At 36.5% G+C, this 20,891-nt stretch overlaps 1 protein-coding gene across 1 annotated transcript; it reads left to right on the top strand.

The window, feature by feature from the left end:
* Positions 1-800: 800 nt before the first annotated feature.
* On the top strand, positions 801-19,515 carry bicc2 (bicaudal C homolog 2; the record flags this gene model as incomplete). The annotated part of the gene is made up of 19 exons (XM_084430634.1): positions 801-1,023; positions 3,635-3,681; positions 4,080-4,149; positions 4,941-5,020; positions 5,937-6,098; positions 6,186-6,239; positions 7,006-7,200; positions 8,712-8,963; positions 10,105-10,236; positions 10,709-10,928; positions 11,062-11,177; positions 12,208-12,377; positions 12,480-12,570; positions 12,712-12,751; positions 14,772-14,923; positions 17,045-17,165; positions 17,412-17,563; positions 18,766-18,865; positions 19,019-19,515. 19 exons carry the CDS (start codon positions 801-803, stop codon positions 19,144-19,146), a joined length of 2,505 nt encoding a protein of 834 aa, XP_084286760.1. The 3' UTR covers positions 19,147-19,515.
* Between the last annotated feature and the right edge of the window lie 1,376 nt (positions 19,516-20,891).

The raw sequence follows: 20,891 nt of genomic DNA, 5'->3' as shown, positions 1-20,891 counted from the left end.
TCTGTACGAATCAGAAAAGATCCGGATGAAATGTTGATTGTATTTTGACAGTAAAAAAAAAATTAAGTTTTGTACATTCTAAACCCATCCATTGGGTCTCAATACTGATAATAATAGTAGTCCAATAGAAAACTGTGTGCTGTTCCACAGCAAAAAAAAAAAAATCAGATGTCTTTTATTACAAAGCAATGACATTAAATGGTCAAGTCACATTTATTTCTATTGCGCTTTATACAATACAGTTAGTTTCAAAGCAGCTTTACAGTAATAAACAGGAACAAACGTTTTATTTTATTTTTGAAAGCTGTAAAGCAGCTCTACAGAAGACAATAGTGTGACTGTTCAGCTCAGTCCAGTTCAGTGTTGGCTATAATATAACGGCTGTAATAATAGTGACTCATTTGAGTTTTTGTTTTACACTCTTAAAGCCATGCAATAGAAGAAGCACTTCTGGTTCCCCAAAGAACCTTTCACTGAACAGTTCTGAAAAGAATAGTGACGTGAAGAACATTTTTAATAATCCAAAGAACCATAAAAGTTCTTCATGGAGCTAAAGATTCCATTACTAAACCTTTATACTTTAAAGCGCATGAGAAACAGGAGTGATACTTAAAAAGACTTCTGAGCAGTGAGATTGACTCGTGTGCTTTGTTAGAGAGGTGTGATGTAGTATTGCTCTGTTCTGAGGTGTGTGTGTGTGTGTGTGTGTGTGTGTGTGTGTGTGTGCGGTGGGGGTTTCTCTGGGCCCCTCTTTTTCTCGTTTCCTTGGTCACCCTGATGGACACACACACACTTTTGCTATGGCGGCCTCAGAGACGAGCAGCACCGTGCCGGAGTCTCCTGAACCAGAGCCCTGTGACCGACCACAACTGGACCAGGACCAGAACAAGAAGAAGGAGGAGGAGGAGGAGGAGGACGAGGAAGATGAAGGATCTGAACTTCAGAACCAGGAACTTTCGGATCCGGAGTGCGTGGAGGAGAGATTCCGGATCGACCGGAAGAAGCTGGAGCTCATGCTGTACGGTGTGTGTTTGATCGATGACTCTATAATCTGTCATAGTTTTCTTTCCGGACGCTTCATTAATCCGTTCGATTTTTCTATGCAAACCAGCCTGTTATGATTTCCAGCTAAATGTGCTTGTGTGTGTGTGAGATGTGATTGTCAGTGGGCTTCAGATGGATGTGGTGTGCGCTGTGATGAACAGGTTTAGTGGTCTGTTATCATGAGGTGTCCAGGAAGGTTCTGGAGTTGAGTCGAGTTAACAGCCTGCGATTCATCAACATGAAGTCGACATTCAAACCCCTCAGAGATGGAGAGCGAGTGACAGATCGAGCTTGTCAGAGGAGAAAGCAGGAATCTGGTGCAGATGCTCCTCCTAAAATCAGGGTTATTCCTCAGAGTTTCTCTTTTAGAGACGCTTCCTTTCAAAATCAACTTAAGATGTCAAATTCCTTATAAATTTTACAATTATTCATATAAATGTTCTGGAGCGTCTTTGTAAAACTCACTGCTATGATACTAGGGTTTTGTAGGTGGTTGCCAGGGTGTTGCCAGGGTGTATTTGACTGGCTAGCAGAGTTATTATGCGTCAAAGTGGCAGTTGCGTAGCTGTCAACGGAGGGACAGAAATCGCTCAGATTTCATCAATGTTCCGAAGATGAATGAAAGTCTTACGGATTTGACTAAAAACATAAAAACATATTTTCGCAAATGTGAAATAAATAAAATCTTGAAATAAAATAAATGTGAACTAAAGTAAGAAAAAAATGTCAGCAAGTTTCCAATTAAGGCAACATTTCTTTTGGTTTAGTTCATTTAGTTTAACTTCATGTAGGCTATAAAATAACTAAATCTGAAACCAAAAAGTAATAAAAACTGTACAGATATATAAACAACAACAAAATTACTCAAACTTTTAACTAAAATGAAAATGGAAAATGTTAAAATTCAAAATGTTTATAAAAACCAGTATGTAAAATTATAATAAAATAATGCTGTGTTAACGCCATGTCATAATTACGAGATGACAACCTGTGACGTTCTATGTTTTTATAGTGTTTCAACATTATCAACGCCAGAATGAATCTGCAGCGGTCACATGGTAAAGTCGGAGCTCTCGGATAATTCTGAGTTGTTACTAGTTCTTCAAGGACGGGAAGTTTTTTTTTTTTTCGCCAACATGGCGTGAACGCACCTTAACCCAGGTTATTAGGGCATAGATGGTTGCTAAATAGTTTCTTTCTGTCTGAAGTGTCTCTTTCCGTGATCTTCTGGTCTGTAGATATGACTCGGGTTGTGTCTCCATTGTGTTTTCTGGTCCAGAAATGGTGTGTCTGATCACTCACACAATAATCTCCTCAACAACACACAGGATTTGAGGAATCATTCATTACTAGAGCACAAACGCTGCACTTACACACTCTACTTTCACACTGGTTCTTGCTTTAATCTGTTTCCTCTTTCCTCTGTGTTTGTGTCGTATCGCTGCTCGGTGTGTTTTTAGTTGTGTGTGTTTGCTCCTTTCACAGGGAGGGGAATTAGTTTTGCGTCAGCATCGTTTGCTCTAACATAACTTTGCTGTTTGACGCCGTTTCTCAGAAGCGACTTTGTGGTCTTTTTTGTGTGGTCTTCACACACACACACACACACACACACACACACACACACACACACACACACACACACACACACACACACACACACACACACACACACACACACACACACAGTGGTTGTTCAGTCATTCTTGGTTGCAGAGCTGTGTAACCCGTGGTGACGAGGAGCGGCAAATGAAAGGAGGGATGTTCTGCCTAACCCTGTAAATGTCACTCTGGGGCAAATGTGTTTAACTTTACCACCCCTACACACACACACACACACACACACACACACAGAGAGAGAGAGAGAGTCTTTACTCTTTTTAAATCTTAAGATATTGTTTGAGTTGTGTAGTTTCTTTAGAGAACTCAACCAGACAGTTTTAACAATCCTAAACACACACGTGACGTCCATCCGTCCGTCCTTCTACATATAGTTTAGAAATAGGCAATGTGTAACCAGAGCACAGTATGAAATATGGTATTAAGAATGCAAAATATGCCATATGAATTTAGAGAACTATCACTGAACACAGTTTGAACAATTCAAAAACACACAGTAGGCTATTTCTTTTTAATATATTATTTATCATGTATTTATTTATTTTTCATTATGTATTATTATTTATGTATTTATTTTTTATTTTGTATGTATTTTTTGAATTATTAATTCATATTATTTATGAATTATTAATGATTTTAGTATTAATTATTGATTGGTAAACCATAAAGTGTAATAATAATAAATAATAAAGTGTAAAAAAATAAAAATAAATAAAATTTGAATGTCTTTAGAGACCTATCACCATGGAGACAAAATTGTAACTATCCAAAAACACACATAGTAACATTTATTTATGTATTTGTTTCTCTAACATTTACATTATTGGTAAAGTATTATAATAGTCTACATATATATATAGAAATAGCCAATATAGAAAATGTGTTAGCAGAGCATGCAAAATATGCAAAATATTTTTTATGGTATATAATTTAAATATCTTTAATAAAATATGATATATCACCCTGTCTTTAGCTCCTGCAGAATGTTCTGGATTGTCAGGCGAGGAGTTCTTCGAGAAGGTAAGACTTCAAATAATACATCTAATATTAACTTTGATCAGCCGCTAATAAGTGCCTGATATGGACCACATTCTCATTTTCACATTTAAGCGTTTATGTGAAGAACTTCACTATTGGTGTGAATGTCAAACCAGCTGCCACCTGAAGACGCGTGCATGCGTTCAGATCCGCTGCTGTTTTAGTATGAGGATCACATGCTGGTGCAGTTTCCTGAAAGTAAAAACCACTCAAGTGATTTAGTTCCAAACACACTGAACAGATTAAGGTGTTATGAAGGCAAAACGAGGAGCTTTGAGATGCTAATGAGCCATTGTCTCTGATGAATGGAGGATCTGAAGATGCAAATTGAATGTCTTCTGAACGCTGAGTTTCTCTTCCTTACACACTCATTGTTCCAGGTGATGATAGAAACACACACGCAGGTGAAATGGCCGTCCAAGCTGAAGATCGGTGCGAAATCAAAGAAAGGTGAGTGATGTCACATGTCTATCATCATTTAGTGACTCTCATGTTAGTTCAAACACACACAAAAAAAAGAGGCATTTAGCGTCCGAGCTGCTGTTTAAGACCAAAAAGTTCAAATGCATCATAAAAGTATCATAAAAGTGCACTCAAAGTTGTAAATGGAACAATGATTATTGTTTTACAAGAAAATACTTTTCAATACGTACAAATTTCGTGTTTGTCTTACCGTTTCTTTAACTATTTGTGAAATTGACTAGTTTCTGAGTGAAAGTTTCAAAGGAAATCCTCATTTTTGTTCTAGTGTGTCCTAAAACTATGATTCATGCATTATATGCCATTGTCAAGTGTTTGGTTACATGCAATTGCATTTGCCATCACTGACATCTGTCCTGGTGCAATGCATCTTCATACATTATGTTTGAATGTGCAGATGAGATTTAAGAGATAGAGACGTACGAGTTTAGAAAGACATGTGGGGAGTAAAGAGCTGTTTCCAGCCACTTATTTTAATGCGCATTTTGGGATATTGTTTAAAAAACGCTGGCTGGAAACGCCGAGATGTGCATAAATTCTAAAAATGCACATAAAAAATGCATGCGCTCAAATAAGGCTGATCATTTTTTTTATAGTTAAATGATTTTTCTTTACTGCTGACAGAAATCAAAGCCACTTTTTATGATCTAATCAAAACCCAATGCATCTCTCCATCCACATTTCCCCCGCTGAATAGTTAGTTTAGCGCAGAAGCATTGTGCTTGAAAATGCATTGTGATGATTTGTGTGTTTGTCTCTAGATCCTCATGTTAAAGTGGAGGGGAAAAGAGCAAACGTTCTGGAGGCCAAACGGATGATTCTGGAGCTTCTTGAGACTAAGGTGAGATTTGACCTCCTTTCATTTCTCTTAAAGGGATAGTTCACCCAAAAATGAAAATTACCCCATGATTTACTCACTCTCAAGCCGTCCTATACACTCTCAGAAAAAAAGGTACAAAAGCTGTCACTGTGGCGGTACCTTTTCAAAAGGTACACCTTTGTACCTAAAGAGTGCATTTAAGTCCCTCAAAGGTACATACTGGTACCAAACATGTACATATTGGTACCAAACGTGTACATATTAGTACCTAAATGGTACATATTAGAACCCTTTTGAAGGGTACTGTCCCAGTGACAGCTTTTGTACCTTTTTTTCTGAGCGTGTATATGACATTCTTCCTTCAGACGAATACAATCTGAGTTATATTAAAAAATGTCCTGGCTCTTCCAAGCTTTATAATGGCAGTGAATGGCTGTATATTTTTAAAAGTCCATCAAAGTGCATCATATCCATGATAAAAGTGTCCCAAACTTCTCCGAGGGGTTAATAAAGGCCTTCTGAAGCGAAGCGATGCGTTAATGTAAGACAAATATCCATATTTAAAACTTTATGTTACACCAACGCATCGCTTCACTTCAGAAGGCCTTTATTAACCCCCCAGAGCCGTGTGGAGGACTTTTATGATGGATGGATGCACTTTGATGGACTTATAATATACAAATATATATATATATATATATATATTAAAAGATATTAAAATATACAGCCATTCACTGCCATTATAAAGCTTGGAAGCTTGGACATTTTTTAATATAACTCCGATTGTATTTGTCTGAAAGAAGAACGTCATATACACCTAGGATGGCTTGAGGGTGAGTAAATCATGGGGTAATTTTCCTTTTTAGGGTGAACTATCCCTTTGAGGAGAGTGTTTATCTGTCCTGTGGAGATCTCACACCAACACACCTGTGCACAGGTGAATAAAGTCACGCTGAAGATGGACGTCACACACACGGAGCACTCTCATGTGATCGGGAAAGGGGGCGGGAACATTAAGAAGGTCATGGAGGACACGTCCTGTCACATTCACTTCCCCGATTCCAACCGGAACAACGGCGCGGGAGAAAAGAGCAACCAGGTACTCAGATATGAACCCACAGCATTTCTTCTCATCATTGTAGAAGCGCACTGTTTGAAACAGACTTCATTATTCTCATGCCTGCAGGTGTCCATCGCCGGGCCGGTTCAGGGGGTGGAGTCTGCGCGGAGACGGATCCGGGTCAGTCAGGCCTCATTATAATAAACATATGTGACTTTATATTCAGTATTCATTTATTTATATTAAAATATGTGTTTTTATGTCTCATATTTCAGCCCGTAATTAAAAAAAAAATAGCTTAAAGGAAAGTTACTTGCTTTGTAACATTGTTTTTATGATAATATAACACTTTTTTATATTCAATTAATATAATAATTACAATATAAACCATATAATGTATATTAAAATATATTAAAATATTAAATTATAATCATTATAATCTTATTTTTGTATAAAATATTTATATTTTTTGTTAGTTACTTTTTTGTATTTTGTTTTAATTTTAATTTTAGTAAAAGTTGACAAATTTTGTTTGAGTTTTGTAATTTTTATTAGTAAAAAAAAAGAAAAAAAAGTAAGTTTTCATTTATTTAGTTAATTTTAGTATTTCAACTTAAATTAAACGAAAATGAGAAATGTTGCTTTGGTGACTAGCCGAAATTTTATTTTATTTCAAGTCATTTTTAGTTAACAATAATAACCCTGATTATAATATTCATATAATGTATATATAAAAAAATATAAAATAATGATTTTTTTTAAAAATCATTGTAGTATTTGTTATTCTACCTGTCAATTTTACTCTGATTTAAAAATATTGTACTACAGTAATGAAAATCTAGTGAGAATCACCATGAAGAATAATGGGAATTAATGGGGCTGTCATTCGTGATAAATGTGTGTGCATGTGAATCTGGTGTGATTTGCGTGAGTTTGTGACCCGCAGGATCTGCAGCCCCTGGTGCTGACCTTTGACCTCCCTGTGACCCTTGTGGGGGGTGTGGTGGCAGATACGGGGTCGCCGGTGATCCAGCACGTGGCTCAGGCGTTTGGAGTGAGCGTGAGCTTCAGATCGCAGCCCAAACTTTACTGCAGCACCTGCAGCGTGAGAGGAGTGCAGGGAAACACTGCTGCCCTGAAGGTGACGCGTGTGATCATGTGACATCAATAACACAACCCTGCATCTTCAAATATTCTGCTGATTTGCAAGAAGGCTTGATATTAACCAATTTGATGATGCCGAGTTCAAAAATACCAGTAAAAACTTTCACTAATGCACTTTTTTTCCCCAAATTATATACTGTATGTATATGTATGAAGCCCCTAGAGGGACACGGTGAAAGAAAGAAGTACAAGCAGGGCCCGTCTATGGAGAGCATGGCCACTCCCTATTAATTCCTATTGTACTGAATTTTGGTTGTAGTTCCACCAGAGTTCCACTGGGGGCGATCGCCCATGAGTGCAAAATGAATGGGAGTCTATGGAGCTAGTCGGCTAAATTAGTCTCTTTCACCCGATTGCCGTTGAGAAATCTCAGATTTGATTGTAGGTTTTGCAAGTTCAACATGGGTTATAGGTCGAAAGTTGAATGAACGAGTACTTATGTCCTTTCGATTTCTTACAGGTTGAGTTGTTGTTGCCCATAACACGCTAGGATTCTGCTAATGAACGCTGATTGGTCAGTGAAGGACTGATTATGACCAGAGATACCGCTTGATGGCATCGTGGCATCCGAAGCGGGACCAGAATGTTAAGGCAGACTTTTTCGCCCAGTTTTTTTTTTTTTCAACGCAGCAACTTTTTTTTTTTTTGGTTGCTGGCACTTTTATTTGCCAGAGCGCGAATGACTGAAGGATTGCCGTAAAGCAGTATCTCTGGTCGTACGATGTGTATGACGTCACTGACATTTTAAAAGACTTTTTAAAGCAAATAAGTGACTCTAAAAAATCTAACACCCAGCAATGTGTCATTTCTTTGCATCTCCTTTCGAATACAACATTCAAATTACTAGACAAAAAATTATATCCTGAGAAAAGTGGATTTTGAGGGGTGTAGCTCCATAGACCTCCATTCATTCTGCACTCGTCCTATGAGCGCCCTCATATGGAACCAGAGTGGAACTGCAACCAGTTCAGAAGTTGGAAGTTTACTGAGAGTGGAAGTTCTCCCCTTATTAGACTCTGGTACAAGATGGGAGGAAAAATGATATGTCAACGTTCCCTTGCAAAACTTTTGGGTTCAACTGAGAAATTGTGTGTTTGTTCGCAAAGAACACAATATTAACTGTCCAACACCCACACGTTTGCATTTTCTTCTGTTATTGGCCATATTTCTACACATTAAATAAGGATTAGGCATACAATAATGTTATAAATGTGGAAATCGGCTGAGAGTTATAAGGAATATGGGAATCATGTCTCTGTGGATTTACTGGTGATTAAAATATAATGCCAGAGTTCTTCACTGTACAAATGGATGTCAAAAATGCTACAAAATACACATAATTTTTTGTGAGAAAGTGATGCGTTAGAGATAAACAGGCACTATTTGTGTAATCAGCACCCCAAAATTAGTAAGAAACAAGTATTTGATTTCATTCAGCAAATATGTTTCAGGCTGGTGTAATTACTCCTTGACCTTTGACCTCTGCAGAAGGCGACCTGTGTGCTCATGGAGCTGCTGCTGGGCTCGGGTTTGACAGGAGTGATGGTGAGCACGCAGCTGGACGTCACCTCACAGCAACACTTGTTCCTGTTGGGTCAGAACGGAGCGAACTTCCTCACCGTGATGCATCAGACACACACACAGATCATCCTGCCCGACCTCAGCGCTCCGCAACACACACCCTCGCTCCTCATCCAGGGCACGGCCGACGGAGTGTGTCTCGCTCGACAGCAGCTGATGGTACAGAGAATTAGTATACAGTGTACATAGGGATTTACTTCAAGTACAGTTAAAGTTATTACAAGTATAAAAAATAATACCTAAATGGGAATATAGTCGTATACTTAAAGTGCAAAAATAATATAAATAGTAAACTGTAAGTATGATGTGTGTGAGATGCAGTGTTATTTTAATATATTTAATGTAGTATTATTGTTTTATTAATATTAACTGAAATAAAATAAGTATTTCTTTTATGTTTTTTTTTTATTGACGAAAATGTTCACGGTCATTTAAAAAAAAAAATGTTTTATTCATGTTATTCATATATATATATTTTTTTCTTTTGATTTAGTTAACTATAATAGCCCTGGAAAGATTAATCTGGAAAAAAAAAACCTTTGAAGGCGTTTTCATTTTGAAAAATGACTTGCATAAAGTTTCGTTTTGTTTTTTGTTTTTTGCTTAATGTTCTCTTTTAGGGTTTGGGTCAGTCCAGTGTTGTTATTGTAAACTAAAACTAAAACTATTAAAAGCATTAATTGAAATAAAATAAACTTTAACTGAAATAAAATGCAAAAAAACGTTAACTTTTAAAAAAAGTTTAAGTTTTTGTTGTACTAAAATGACAAAAACTAAACCTGAAATAAATAAAATCAACATATAGACATGTTTAAACACACACACACACACACACACACACACAACAAACAACAACAAAATTACAAAAAAAATTAAATATCAATAAATACTGCAATAGTAATGATACTAAAATAACACTGGATCAGTGTGTACTCAATATAATTAACTGGTCATTTCTCCTAAAGTGCTGCTTTCACATTCATCAATTTTTATTATTTTTCAAACAACAATAGACCCAACAAAATCTGCAAACACTGCAACATCTGCATATACATAAATATTCATTACATTCATTCATTATACTGTAGCCCCAAATGTCTGAATGTCATTATAATATCAGAGAATGTGTCATTTAATGTGAAAATAGATGTGATTCTGACAGGATTAGCTGCATAATGGACTGTCAGCATTCACGGCACGCATGATATAATAGACCATAACATATTTATAAGAATCTGTCAGTGTGTTTGTCTGGTCTGGGCCGTCCTGCTCTTGTCTGACTGTGTCTGTTCTCATGCAGGACTGTCTGCCTGTCTGTCTGATGTTTGATTTGAAGGACGAGGGAGATTCTGACCCTCGGAAACTCGCTCAGATGATGCAGAACCTGGGAGTTTTTATCAGCGTCAAACCGAAGGTCAAGCAGACAGCGAAGGTACTACAGCACAGCGCCCACAATGCACCTGTCAAAAAAAAAACCTATGCATACAAATATGAAATTCATATATTTATACAACAGACTAAAATGAAGAGTACGTACTTCAGGGTCTTGATACAGCAGGCATGTTTAAGGGGGTTCAGAGAGGTCAAAGGTCAAGGAATAGTTCACCCCATAATCAAACAAATAAATAAAAATGTATATACAGTAGTATATAAAATAAAATGTTTCCTCATAGGAAATTAAGCTTATTTTAGGACAGAGTTTTTGCAGTTTTGCAATTTAATTCATATGAAAATATCTAAAACTATTATAGCATTGTATTAATATTATATAATATTATTTAAAAACGAATATTAATATATTATACTTATAGACTTTATAAACAACAACTAACATTGTTTCAACCACATTTCGTCTGGTTTCGTCTCATTTATGCACGTATAACTGTTAAAGTGTGTGTGTCCAGTCAGTGGTTGTGAAAGGTTTGGAGAGGAACATCATGAACCTCTATGAGGCCAGACGTCTGCTGCTCGGGCTGGACTCCAGTGAGGTCTCTGTAGTGACCAAGAACATGTCTGAGGTCTCGGTGATGACCAAGACCCCTGTGGACCCTCTGGTGGCCAATAATGGAATCACAGGCTACTGGCTCAAGGTGTTAATGCAACAACTGTGCCTCACTGAGACAGGTGTGTGTGTGTGTGTGTGTGTGTGTGTGTCAGTGGTTCATGAGTGCTTTCATCCTCCTTAATTTCACTGATGCTTGTTTGTTGTGCTAAATAAACTGTTTTTGTCATTCTTCATGCACTGTGCCCTCTCCAGATGCTGTGATTGGCTCTCCCACTGGGAAGCCCCGCCCCACACCACCACCCGGATTGGCTGTTACCTCAGAGGATGGACGGATAGGACTCAAAGGAGTGGAGTCTAAATTAGAGAAGGTTTCAATGATCAGAATCATGATTATGTGTAGAATGGACTTACTAGTGTACTACATGTATACATACTGTGTGTGTGTGTGTGTGTGTATATATATATATATATACACACACACACACACACACACACACACACACACACACACACACACACACACACACACATACATATATACATATATATATATATATATATATATATCTCACAGCATCTGTCTAGAACATGTGTTGGTCATATTTCACCCCATAATAATAATAATAATAATATAATATATTTTGCCCATAGACAATGAAGACTATTTTATTAGATGTTTTTTCATTATTACATTACATGATAATTTAACTCTTTTTTTTCCTTTTTTTTTTATAATATAATAATTAGCATTTAAGTTATATAAAAATATATACAACTATACACAAGTATTTTAATACAATATTTTCATTAATATGATTATGAAAAAACACAACATAACATCTAAATCTAAATCTATAATATATTTATGACGCCTATTTTGGGACCAATTTTTTGTATTATGACATTATTTTTATAGTAGTAAAGCACATTTCCCCCTTAATTCTCATGATTATAATAATTCACCTGGAAATTAGAGTTTTATAGATTTTTTTTTTCTTTGTAATTTTTTCATAATAGTAATAGTTATTCATAATAGCAGCACAATATATTTGATATAAATCAGCATAAAGCAGTATAACAAATACACCCATGACGTATAAATACTTTACAAATTCAAATAATATTTATGTAAGTGTAATATATAATTTTTTATCTCAATCATCATGCCCTATAGTTGTATATTTCACAATATTTGTTGAAAGTCGCAGGTCCATCCAGGTGTTCCATGCATATAACGAATCATATTGATTGATCAACTGACTGCATGATTCACGCTACTTATACTTCTTCAATTAAATTGTGTGTTTAATATAATGCTAAAGTAAATGAGATTTAATGACAGTAAAAGTGTTTATGAGTAAACAAAACCAAAAGCTTGTATTAATGTCATTGTATCAGATTCCAGAGAATGACGATCCGCAGACACAAGCAGAGACGGAGTCCTGCATCTCGCCACATGCGGAGGTGACAGAGGTTAGAGAGGTCGTTGCCAAGACAACCGTCTCATCAAGGAGAGGCAGCCAATCAGAGGCCTCCAGGGAGCCAAACCAGCCACTCACGTCTGAGAGGTAAAACCCTCTGTCCAGACTGGCAGAACATGCTCTGGATTACAGTCTAGAATATATCACTGTATAAAACTGTGTGTGTGTGTGTGTGTGTGTGTGTTTCAGGTCAGTGAGGGTGGAGGTGGATGGTGTGTATTTGAACAGAGACAGACGCTGTAGTCTGAGAATATTCCCCTCCGTCGACCCTCATAATGAGGTACATCACTCTCACAGTTTTAAAACTGTACCTATTAATCAAAACGGAAGATTTTGTCAGATTTAGCAATTATAGTTCACAACTAAAAGCATTTGTCTCACCGGTTTATTAAATCCATCTTTGTTTACTGTTGTTTAACAGGACCGTGAATACGAGAGAAAAAAGCTTCTGGCAACTCAAGGTTTGTTTGTTTTGATTCAGGACTTGAAACATTAGATCTAAAAGATGTTTTATTATATTATATTATATTATTATTAAAATGATTATTTAGAGCCATTCAGTAAGTACTGTATGTACATATCTTAGTCATAATTCACCCCATAATAATAAAAAAAAGATAGAAAAAAAGATTCTAATAGAAAATGAAGCCTATTTTAGAAATGTTAAATTATCATAAAATAATGTTACAATACAAAACAAATTTGCCTTGCCTATGAATTTATATTATATTATAATTTAGTGCCAATAAGTTAATTCAAACTAATGTTGCTGATGAACATGATGCAAATGACAGTGAGACTGTTTTTTTTGTTTTTTTTTGATGAATAAATAATATTTTGTTTTAGATAAAGATTTCAGATTCATGCACTCTCATATTTATTTCTTACCGACGGAGTTTAGATCGATGTGTTCATTTTCTGCATCATTTTCACGGCGTCTCACATCAAAGTGTAATCTTTGTGTGATCAAAATGTGACGATTAAAAGCCAAAATGATTTAAGCTGTGCCCAATTCAGATTGTTATTCTGGGCCGTGACTGGGTGGACTTGTGTCTGTGTGCGACGGGCCGCCGCAGGCTCCATCTATTTGGCATTCATCATGCTGTATAAACCTCAAAATGGATTAAAGAGCTTGAGTGTGCCAGAGAGGTGATATAGGGGAGCCATTTAAGCGTTACGCAGTGCCAGGGAGGGTGATAGAGGGGACCCATTTCAGAGTAACACGCTGCCAGATTTATAATGGACTGCAGCCACTCCACCCACAGAATATGCAGACAGATGCACACACACACACACACACACACACAAAATCATTCTGGCTAGTTGACATGAGGTGTGACGTGTTAGACTAAATTCATTAGTTCTACACCTCTTTCATGAGCTTATGTTAATTGACAGATGAGGAATATTTGTACTTCAATTCTAGTACCATTTAAACTTTGAAGCAATTTTCACTCAGAAATTGCTAGTGAATTTTTTGCGAACAATTGCATTGAAATGGCAAATAATGCACTGAATAAAATGTGAATTTTTAAGTCGCATACATACTCCAATAATCCTTGTTTTATTTACAACTAGGCAAAAATGTAATTTGCATTCATAAACATTTTACAGAAACATTTGATCCTAAAATCTTGATTTACATTTATGCATTTGGCAGATGATTCTATCCAAAGAAACTTACACTGCATTCAAGTTATACACTTTAAGTTTAAACGTTAAAAATTTGATTTAGTGATTAAAAATAAAAATCCATGAACATATATGTTATCTACCCACAGGCACACAAAACACACTTACGTATTTATCCATATTTCTGTCAGAAGTGAGTGGGTTTGATGTATAAAGTAAATTATGTAAACAAAGAAAACAAATCGTAATCTAAATTATTTGAGAAACCGAGTAATTAAGACTTGTCAGACAGAGACTATACATGTTTGGTTAGTTAACTGATCTTAAATTACAATATGGCACTCTTGCTTCAGGAATCGCCACACAAAACGTCAAAAGATTATCCTACTAATTTCAAGAATGTGCATGTGTTTTTTAATCTTTAATCTCACACCCTGTGCACCTCTGAAACAGATACTGTTACTTTTTAAATAAGCTCCTGTTTAAACTATTTCATTCACAGAGAGAGAGAGAGAGAGAGAGAGAGAGAGAGAGAGAGAACAAGAGAGAGAGAGAGAGGTGTAGAAAGGTATAGCAGCACATTCTTCTGCATGACTGATTTTGATTAAGTTGTTTAATTAGGTGGCAGGTGTTTAATAATTCAGGGGGACTTACACACACACACATACACACGCAATGCACAATGCAGTTAAAAGCGACACTGTACACACACTTTAATTAGAGCTGCTGCTGTATGCCAGTGTAATTCTGGACCCGGTTCTGAGCGTATAATGTTTCCAGGCGTTCAGGCAGTTTGTGTGTGTGTGTCTAATAATGCCTGGGATTTAATCTGTGAAGTGTGTGTCACAGCCATGCAGCAGACACCCGTGGTCACTGAGGTTCGGACCCCCACAGACACCTGGGCTGGCCTGGGCTTCTCTAAATCGATGCCCACCGACGCTGTGCGCGAGCTGAGAGCCGTGAGCCGCCGCTGCTACAGACCCTACAACAACCAGCAGCAGGTGCACACACACATCCACAGTGCACAGTACACTCTTCTTTTATACGAAGCTATTTGGCTTTTCAAAACCTTTAACACTGAGTATCAGAGTTCATCATGTGTGCCAAATAGTGAGTTTTGCACCAGCAAACACCACTCACATTTCCTTCATGAAATGTAAAAGTTATTTTAACTTTTTATTTTAAGAAATTAATAGTTTTATTCAGCAAAGACTCATTAAGTTGGTCAAAAGTGACAGTAAAAACATTTATAATGTTACAAAAATATATAAAAGTTCTTTTGAACTTTATTCACTAAAGAATCATGAAAAATAAAATCTATCATAGTTTCCACAAAATTGTTAAGGAGCACAACTGAAAATAATCAGAAATGTTTCTTGAGCATAAAATCAGTATATTAGAATGATTTCTAAAAGATCATGTGACACTGAAGACTGGAGTAATGATGCTGGAAATTCAGCTTGCATCAGGAATAAATGACATTTTAAAAGATATTCAAATAGAAAGCAGCTGTTTAAAAGTGTAACAATATTTCAATATTTTTGTATTTTCGATCAAATTGGTGAGCAAATGATGCTGAAAATTCAGCTTTGCATCAGAGAAAGTAATTTCAATTTTAAAATGTATTCATATAGAAATACGTTATTTTGAATTGTAATAATATTTCAGAATATTGCTATTTTTAATCAAATAAATGCAGCCGTTGTGAGCAGAAGATACTTCTTTTAAAAAAAGCTTACCAAACCCAAACTTTTGAACAGGAATCTTAGAGTACATTTACACGACAATGATGTTTTTACTTTGTGTTTTTCGTGCACAGAGGACAACGTTGTCAAAACGATCCCCGTTCGCGAAAACGATTAAAAACACTGTATATTCATGTCAGGCCAGTAGGTGGCGATGTCACTTTGTAAAGAAACACACACTCCTATAGACTGAACACGTAATACGTATGTGCATGACATCACCATTGTCACAAATTCACGTTTTTGTTGTTTACATAGAGACGATCACTGTATCATTTTCGAAAACTTTGTTTTCAAAAGTTTGTGTGTTCAGTCCCACGTTGTCATGTAAATGAACGGCCAAAACCTATAAAAAGTTTCCCGGTTTTAGTTGAAAACTAAAACTATGTGTGTACTGGTTTGACCTGCATTATGAAGAATCGAAGTCCTTATATTGTAGTGTGTCAAATTGCTAATTTTTTTTTTTAAAACTGTAAAAATGTAGTACGTTTTCTGTGAGGTTTAGGGTTAGGGGCTAAAATTATAAAAACCATTACGCCTATGGAATGTCCTCATAATGATATGTGTACCAACATGGACTGTGTGTGTGTGTGTGTGTGTTCTGAACAAGAGACCTCCAAATGACCCACCTGTGTGAGGATATTTGTGTGTGTTTATAAAAAGATTCCTTTTTGAGTACAGTGGTAATGTATACACACACACATACTGTACGTGCCTGTCATTCAGACCAGTGTAACCATGGAGAAAAGACTCTAAACACCAATCACAGAAGAGTACGGGCACACAGTGAGCAGCACATCACTGTTCCCTTCACTTCCACACTCATTTCCTCTCTGCTGAGATAATGAGACGCTCTCAATTAAAGATCTCAGTGGAAGAGGTTTAGCGCAGCACTGCAGCACTGATTGAATCGGATTTTGATTGTTACTGCTGTTTGAATCGCATTATTTCTGAGAATAAGTGAAACCCCTTGAAGGATTCAAATTGAAAAGTTATTGAAATCTGTTTTGTGCTTCGTCCTATTTTAAAGGGTTCAATCAAAAACGAAACTTGCCATCAACTGCTCATATTATTTAAAACCTGTCAAAAAATAATTTCCTGTAAAAGCTTTCTTTTTTCTGTGGAATACAAAAGACTATGTTTTGCGGAACGTACACGCTGCTCTTTTATATATAACGAAAGCAGCTTTCAAACAAAGTCATTTCTGCTCACCGAGGCTGCGTTTATTTAATCAAAAATACAGCAAAAACAGAGATATTGTGAAATATTTTTGCAATTTAAAATAACTATTTTCTATGTGAATGTATTGTAAAATGTAATTTATTCCTGTGATCAAAGATGAATTTTCAGCGTCATGATTTGTCTGTGTGGTTGTAGGTGTGGAGCTCACAGAACGGCAGCGACTCGGGGAACTGGAGAGAAAGACGTGGATCTGCATCTTCATCACCACCTTCATCATCATCCTTTCTTGCCTACAGTTTGTCATCAGCCCGAACATGTATGTGTGCTGTTAAACTCATCGTTCTGCTCCCTAATTACAGAGGGTGTGACATACAGTATCATGTTTAATTAACAGTAACTATAAAATGAGTTTAGCTGCTCATTACAGAATTAAATTCTGCCAGCTGCTTTATTTCAAAGTGAAACAATCATTTACGCTTGTTGAGGGGATCGAGATCCAGGACCTACTGGGAAATTTAAATATCACACCAGCTTTATGAGCTTTCTGACCTTTGACCTGCAGCGGAGGGGTACATGACCAGCTCTGAGGGCGGGGCTACAGTGTCCAGACATTTGATTGGCAGCTCTCCCAGTCCCGCCCACGCAGATGATCTTATTGAGTTACTGGCACAGCTGGGTCTGGAGAAATACATTGATATTTTCCAACAACAGGAGGTAAATGCACAACCCACACACACACACGTCCCAGACGGCACACCCACAGAACGCCCACACGCCGCTATTGTCTGATGCAGACTGCACACAAACTTGGCAAGATCTGACTGGATCTAACCTTGAGGAATGAGGGTGCACACGATTATTTTAGTCTACCTGGAAACAAAGTCATGTCTAAAAGTTTGAGGTGGATCTAGTGACTGAATTTGCCTAAGTTGGCCAGGCTATTTGCATCAGATCTTTAAAAAACTGACCTGTACAGTAGATTCTGCTTTGTTTTTGGTTTGTGAAACAAACAATCAGTATTTGCACTGGAAAAAAATATTTTCCTACACAGTGTCTTTGTCTTGGATTTCAATAAAATAACATTCTTAAACCAATATACACTGACTTCAGATGCAAAGTCTCGTTTTCTGATAAATTTATGAAAACAAGAATATTACCTGCTGATGCAAAATGTTCAATATCAAATCAAAGACCGGCCAGAAAACTGGCTGATATTTGCAAGTATGCGTGGAATGATCATTTTTTTCTTATGCTCACCAACACTACATTTATTTGCTCAAAAATATAGAAAAAACAATAATATTTTGAAATAATATAATAATAATAAAATAATAATATTTAATAATAAGTATTTTATTTGTATATATTCTGAAATGTAATTTATTCCTGTGATCAAATCTGAATTTTCCAGTCTTCAGTGTCACATGATCCTTCAGAAATCATTGTAATATGCTGATTTGCTGCTCAAGAAACATTTCTTATTTTTATAAATATTGAAAACAGTTGCGCTGCTTCATATTTACTTTATTTTCGATCAAATAAATGCAGCCTTTGTGAGACTCCTCTCAAAAACATGATTTTTTTTTTTAATTAACGGTAGTATAAACTCACTCAAGACTTAATACAAGTAAATGCATCTTGATTTTAATAATGTTTAGATATTTATATTGTTAAACAAGTGAAAAATTCTGAGTAGGAAAATCATTTTTGGAGTGTATTACGTTTGTTAAATTCAGATATGTGCAGTTTTTGGAATGATTTAATATTTTCTACACCAGTTCGTTTGTGTGGTATCATCTATTTTCATCACATCAAACGTCTAACTACATGAGGCAACACACACAATTACACCTAAAGACATGTGGTGCGCAAACACACACACACACACAAATAAATGTTGTTCTCTCATCTGTCAGATCGATTACCAGACGTTCCTGACGCTCTCAGACGAGGATTTGAAGGAAGTGGGCGTGAACACATTTGGAGCACGGCGGAAGATGATTCTCGCCATCACGGGTCACTTTAATTAACCAATCTAATGTAGAACTCGTTAAAGAAACATTCTGTTGGCTGATTTGACTAAGAAATCATCATGTCGACATATGGTGGATAAATCTAAACATTTGAAGCATTTTTTAATGTGAAACTTCTGTACTTTTCCTTCATTAGATCTGAGTAAAAAGAGGACATTTCCAGAAGCGCCCACTGTGAAGTCTGGATACCTGGAAGGCGGAGCAAGCGGACGTCTTCCACGAATCATGGACGAGGACTTGGCTGCCAAGAGTAACCGCTGGTGACCGGATCACGTGAACGCAAAAGACTATAGCATTACCTATAAAGCACCTGGGGCCAGTTTGTGCTTCCCGTCATGTTGGCCCTCAGGGACCAATCAAAGTATGACATGACAGATGATTTCCATATAAGACAGAGAGGACAGATGTGCTGTGACTCTCAGAGGAAACATGCGGAGAAGTGTGACCTTCGGCATGAACCCACTGCCCGTCCAACACCAATACTTAGTATGCAAGTCTGTCTCTGACTCTCTCTACCTCCTTTTCTCTTTCTACTGCTGTTCTATGCAAAACTTTATTTCCTTTATGTATTGGTCAAATATAAGAATGCTTTCAGACAATGTTTAAATTTGGATCTTCCATTAAATGAGACACAAAAACACATCATTTCCTTTATTCATTTCAGAGCTATGGTGCATTGCTCACGACACACACCGAAAACGATTCGGAAAGAAACAGTTTTCACTCGGAAATTGCTAGTAAATTTCACAAACAATCACAAAGAAACGGCAGGTACCACACTGAATTAAATGTGGAATTTTGAAGTGGAAAAACTGTGTTTTCTTGTACATCGACTCCAATAATCTTGGTTTAAGTCCACTGTCTTATCTATTAAAGACAAAAATCAGCCAGTGACAAAAAAGAAAAGTACTATTGAATTGCTGTAAGTATGCATTGATCAAAGTATTGATATATATTTAATTTGGTCCTAAAAAATAAGTAATAAAATAGTTATCAATTTAAATCATTGGAGGCACAAAACCTTTAGCCAATAGAGGGCGTCCTGTCACTGTCTGTGCCTATATGAGAGCTTTAATTTTGTGCATTAAAATGCAGCATTTTTCAGGAAATGAACAAATTAGCCTATGTAATTTCATAACCTCAACAATTACCAGCTTGCGCACTTCTCTGTTAAGTAAATATAGTGTATGCTAAAAGAATAATTAGCTGGTTTTGTTCAGCAGAGAAAAACGTGAAACCGCTCTCAATATTCTGCCGTTGCACCTCAGTGCACAAGTGGAAGTTTTCAATTAAAATTATCTGTTCTGCGTGTGCTCAGCGTTTCTCTCATTTACAATTTAATGCATCTCTCATATGCATGTCAATCAGCTGGATTTCAGAAATACATCATGTGGATTTAGCTGTGTAAATATCTTGGCTGTGGCTGATTTTACACACTCTAACATTTTCAAAGTGTAAAATGTTAACGGCACATAATCAGAAACCACACTGACCTACATTACCCACTTTAAAGTATTGCCACTTAACATTAACAGCATTAAGCCAATGGAGTGGAACAGAATAAATTAAACACAAACTAATGCCACACACACACACTCACGTATACAGGACTGCTTGACAGAGAGAAACTGTTGCTGCACACAGAGCATGATAGATGTCATTGGCGGTTGCTTCATGTCTCGTGTCCATGAGTGTCTCGTCGCAGGAGGTTCAGTGTTTTAAAGATGACAATTCATGAATCAGCCATTGCAGGGTTAGAACCATCAAGCTTTTATTTACCATCTGCACAAATATTTAACCACTGAGTCACACCAGCCAATACGACTCTATTCATAAGTCATTTTCAGTATCTGTGACTTCTGAACTGTAGTACTCATGCACTAATAATGCTGTGACTCAACACTATGACCAACGCCAAGGTCATCATTAGTTCGATTACGATGGATTTAGTGATAAATTGTTTTGTCATATTTAAAACGTCCATAATGCATTAATGTGTAGACCTTTCA

Source organism: Rutilus rutilus, assembly GCF_951802725.1.
Source record: "Rutilus rutilus genome assembly, chromosome: 14".
NCBI lineage: Eukaryota > Metazoa > Chordata > Actinopteri > Cypriniformes > Leuciscidae > Rutilus > Rutilus rutilus.
This window is presented reverse-complemented; position numbering and strand designations above follow the sequence as displayed.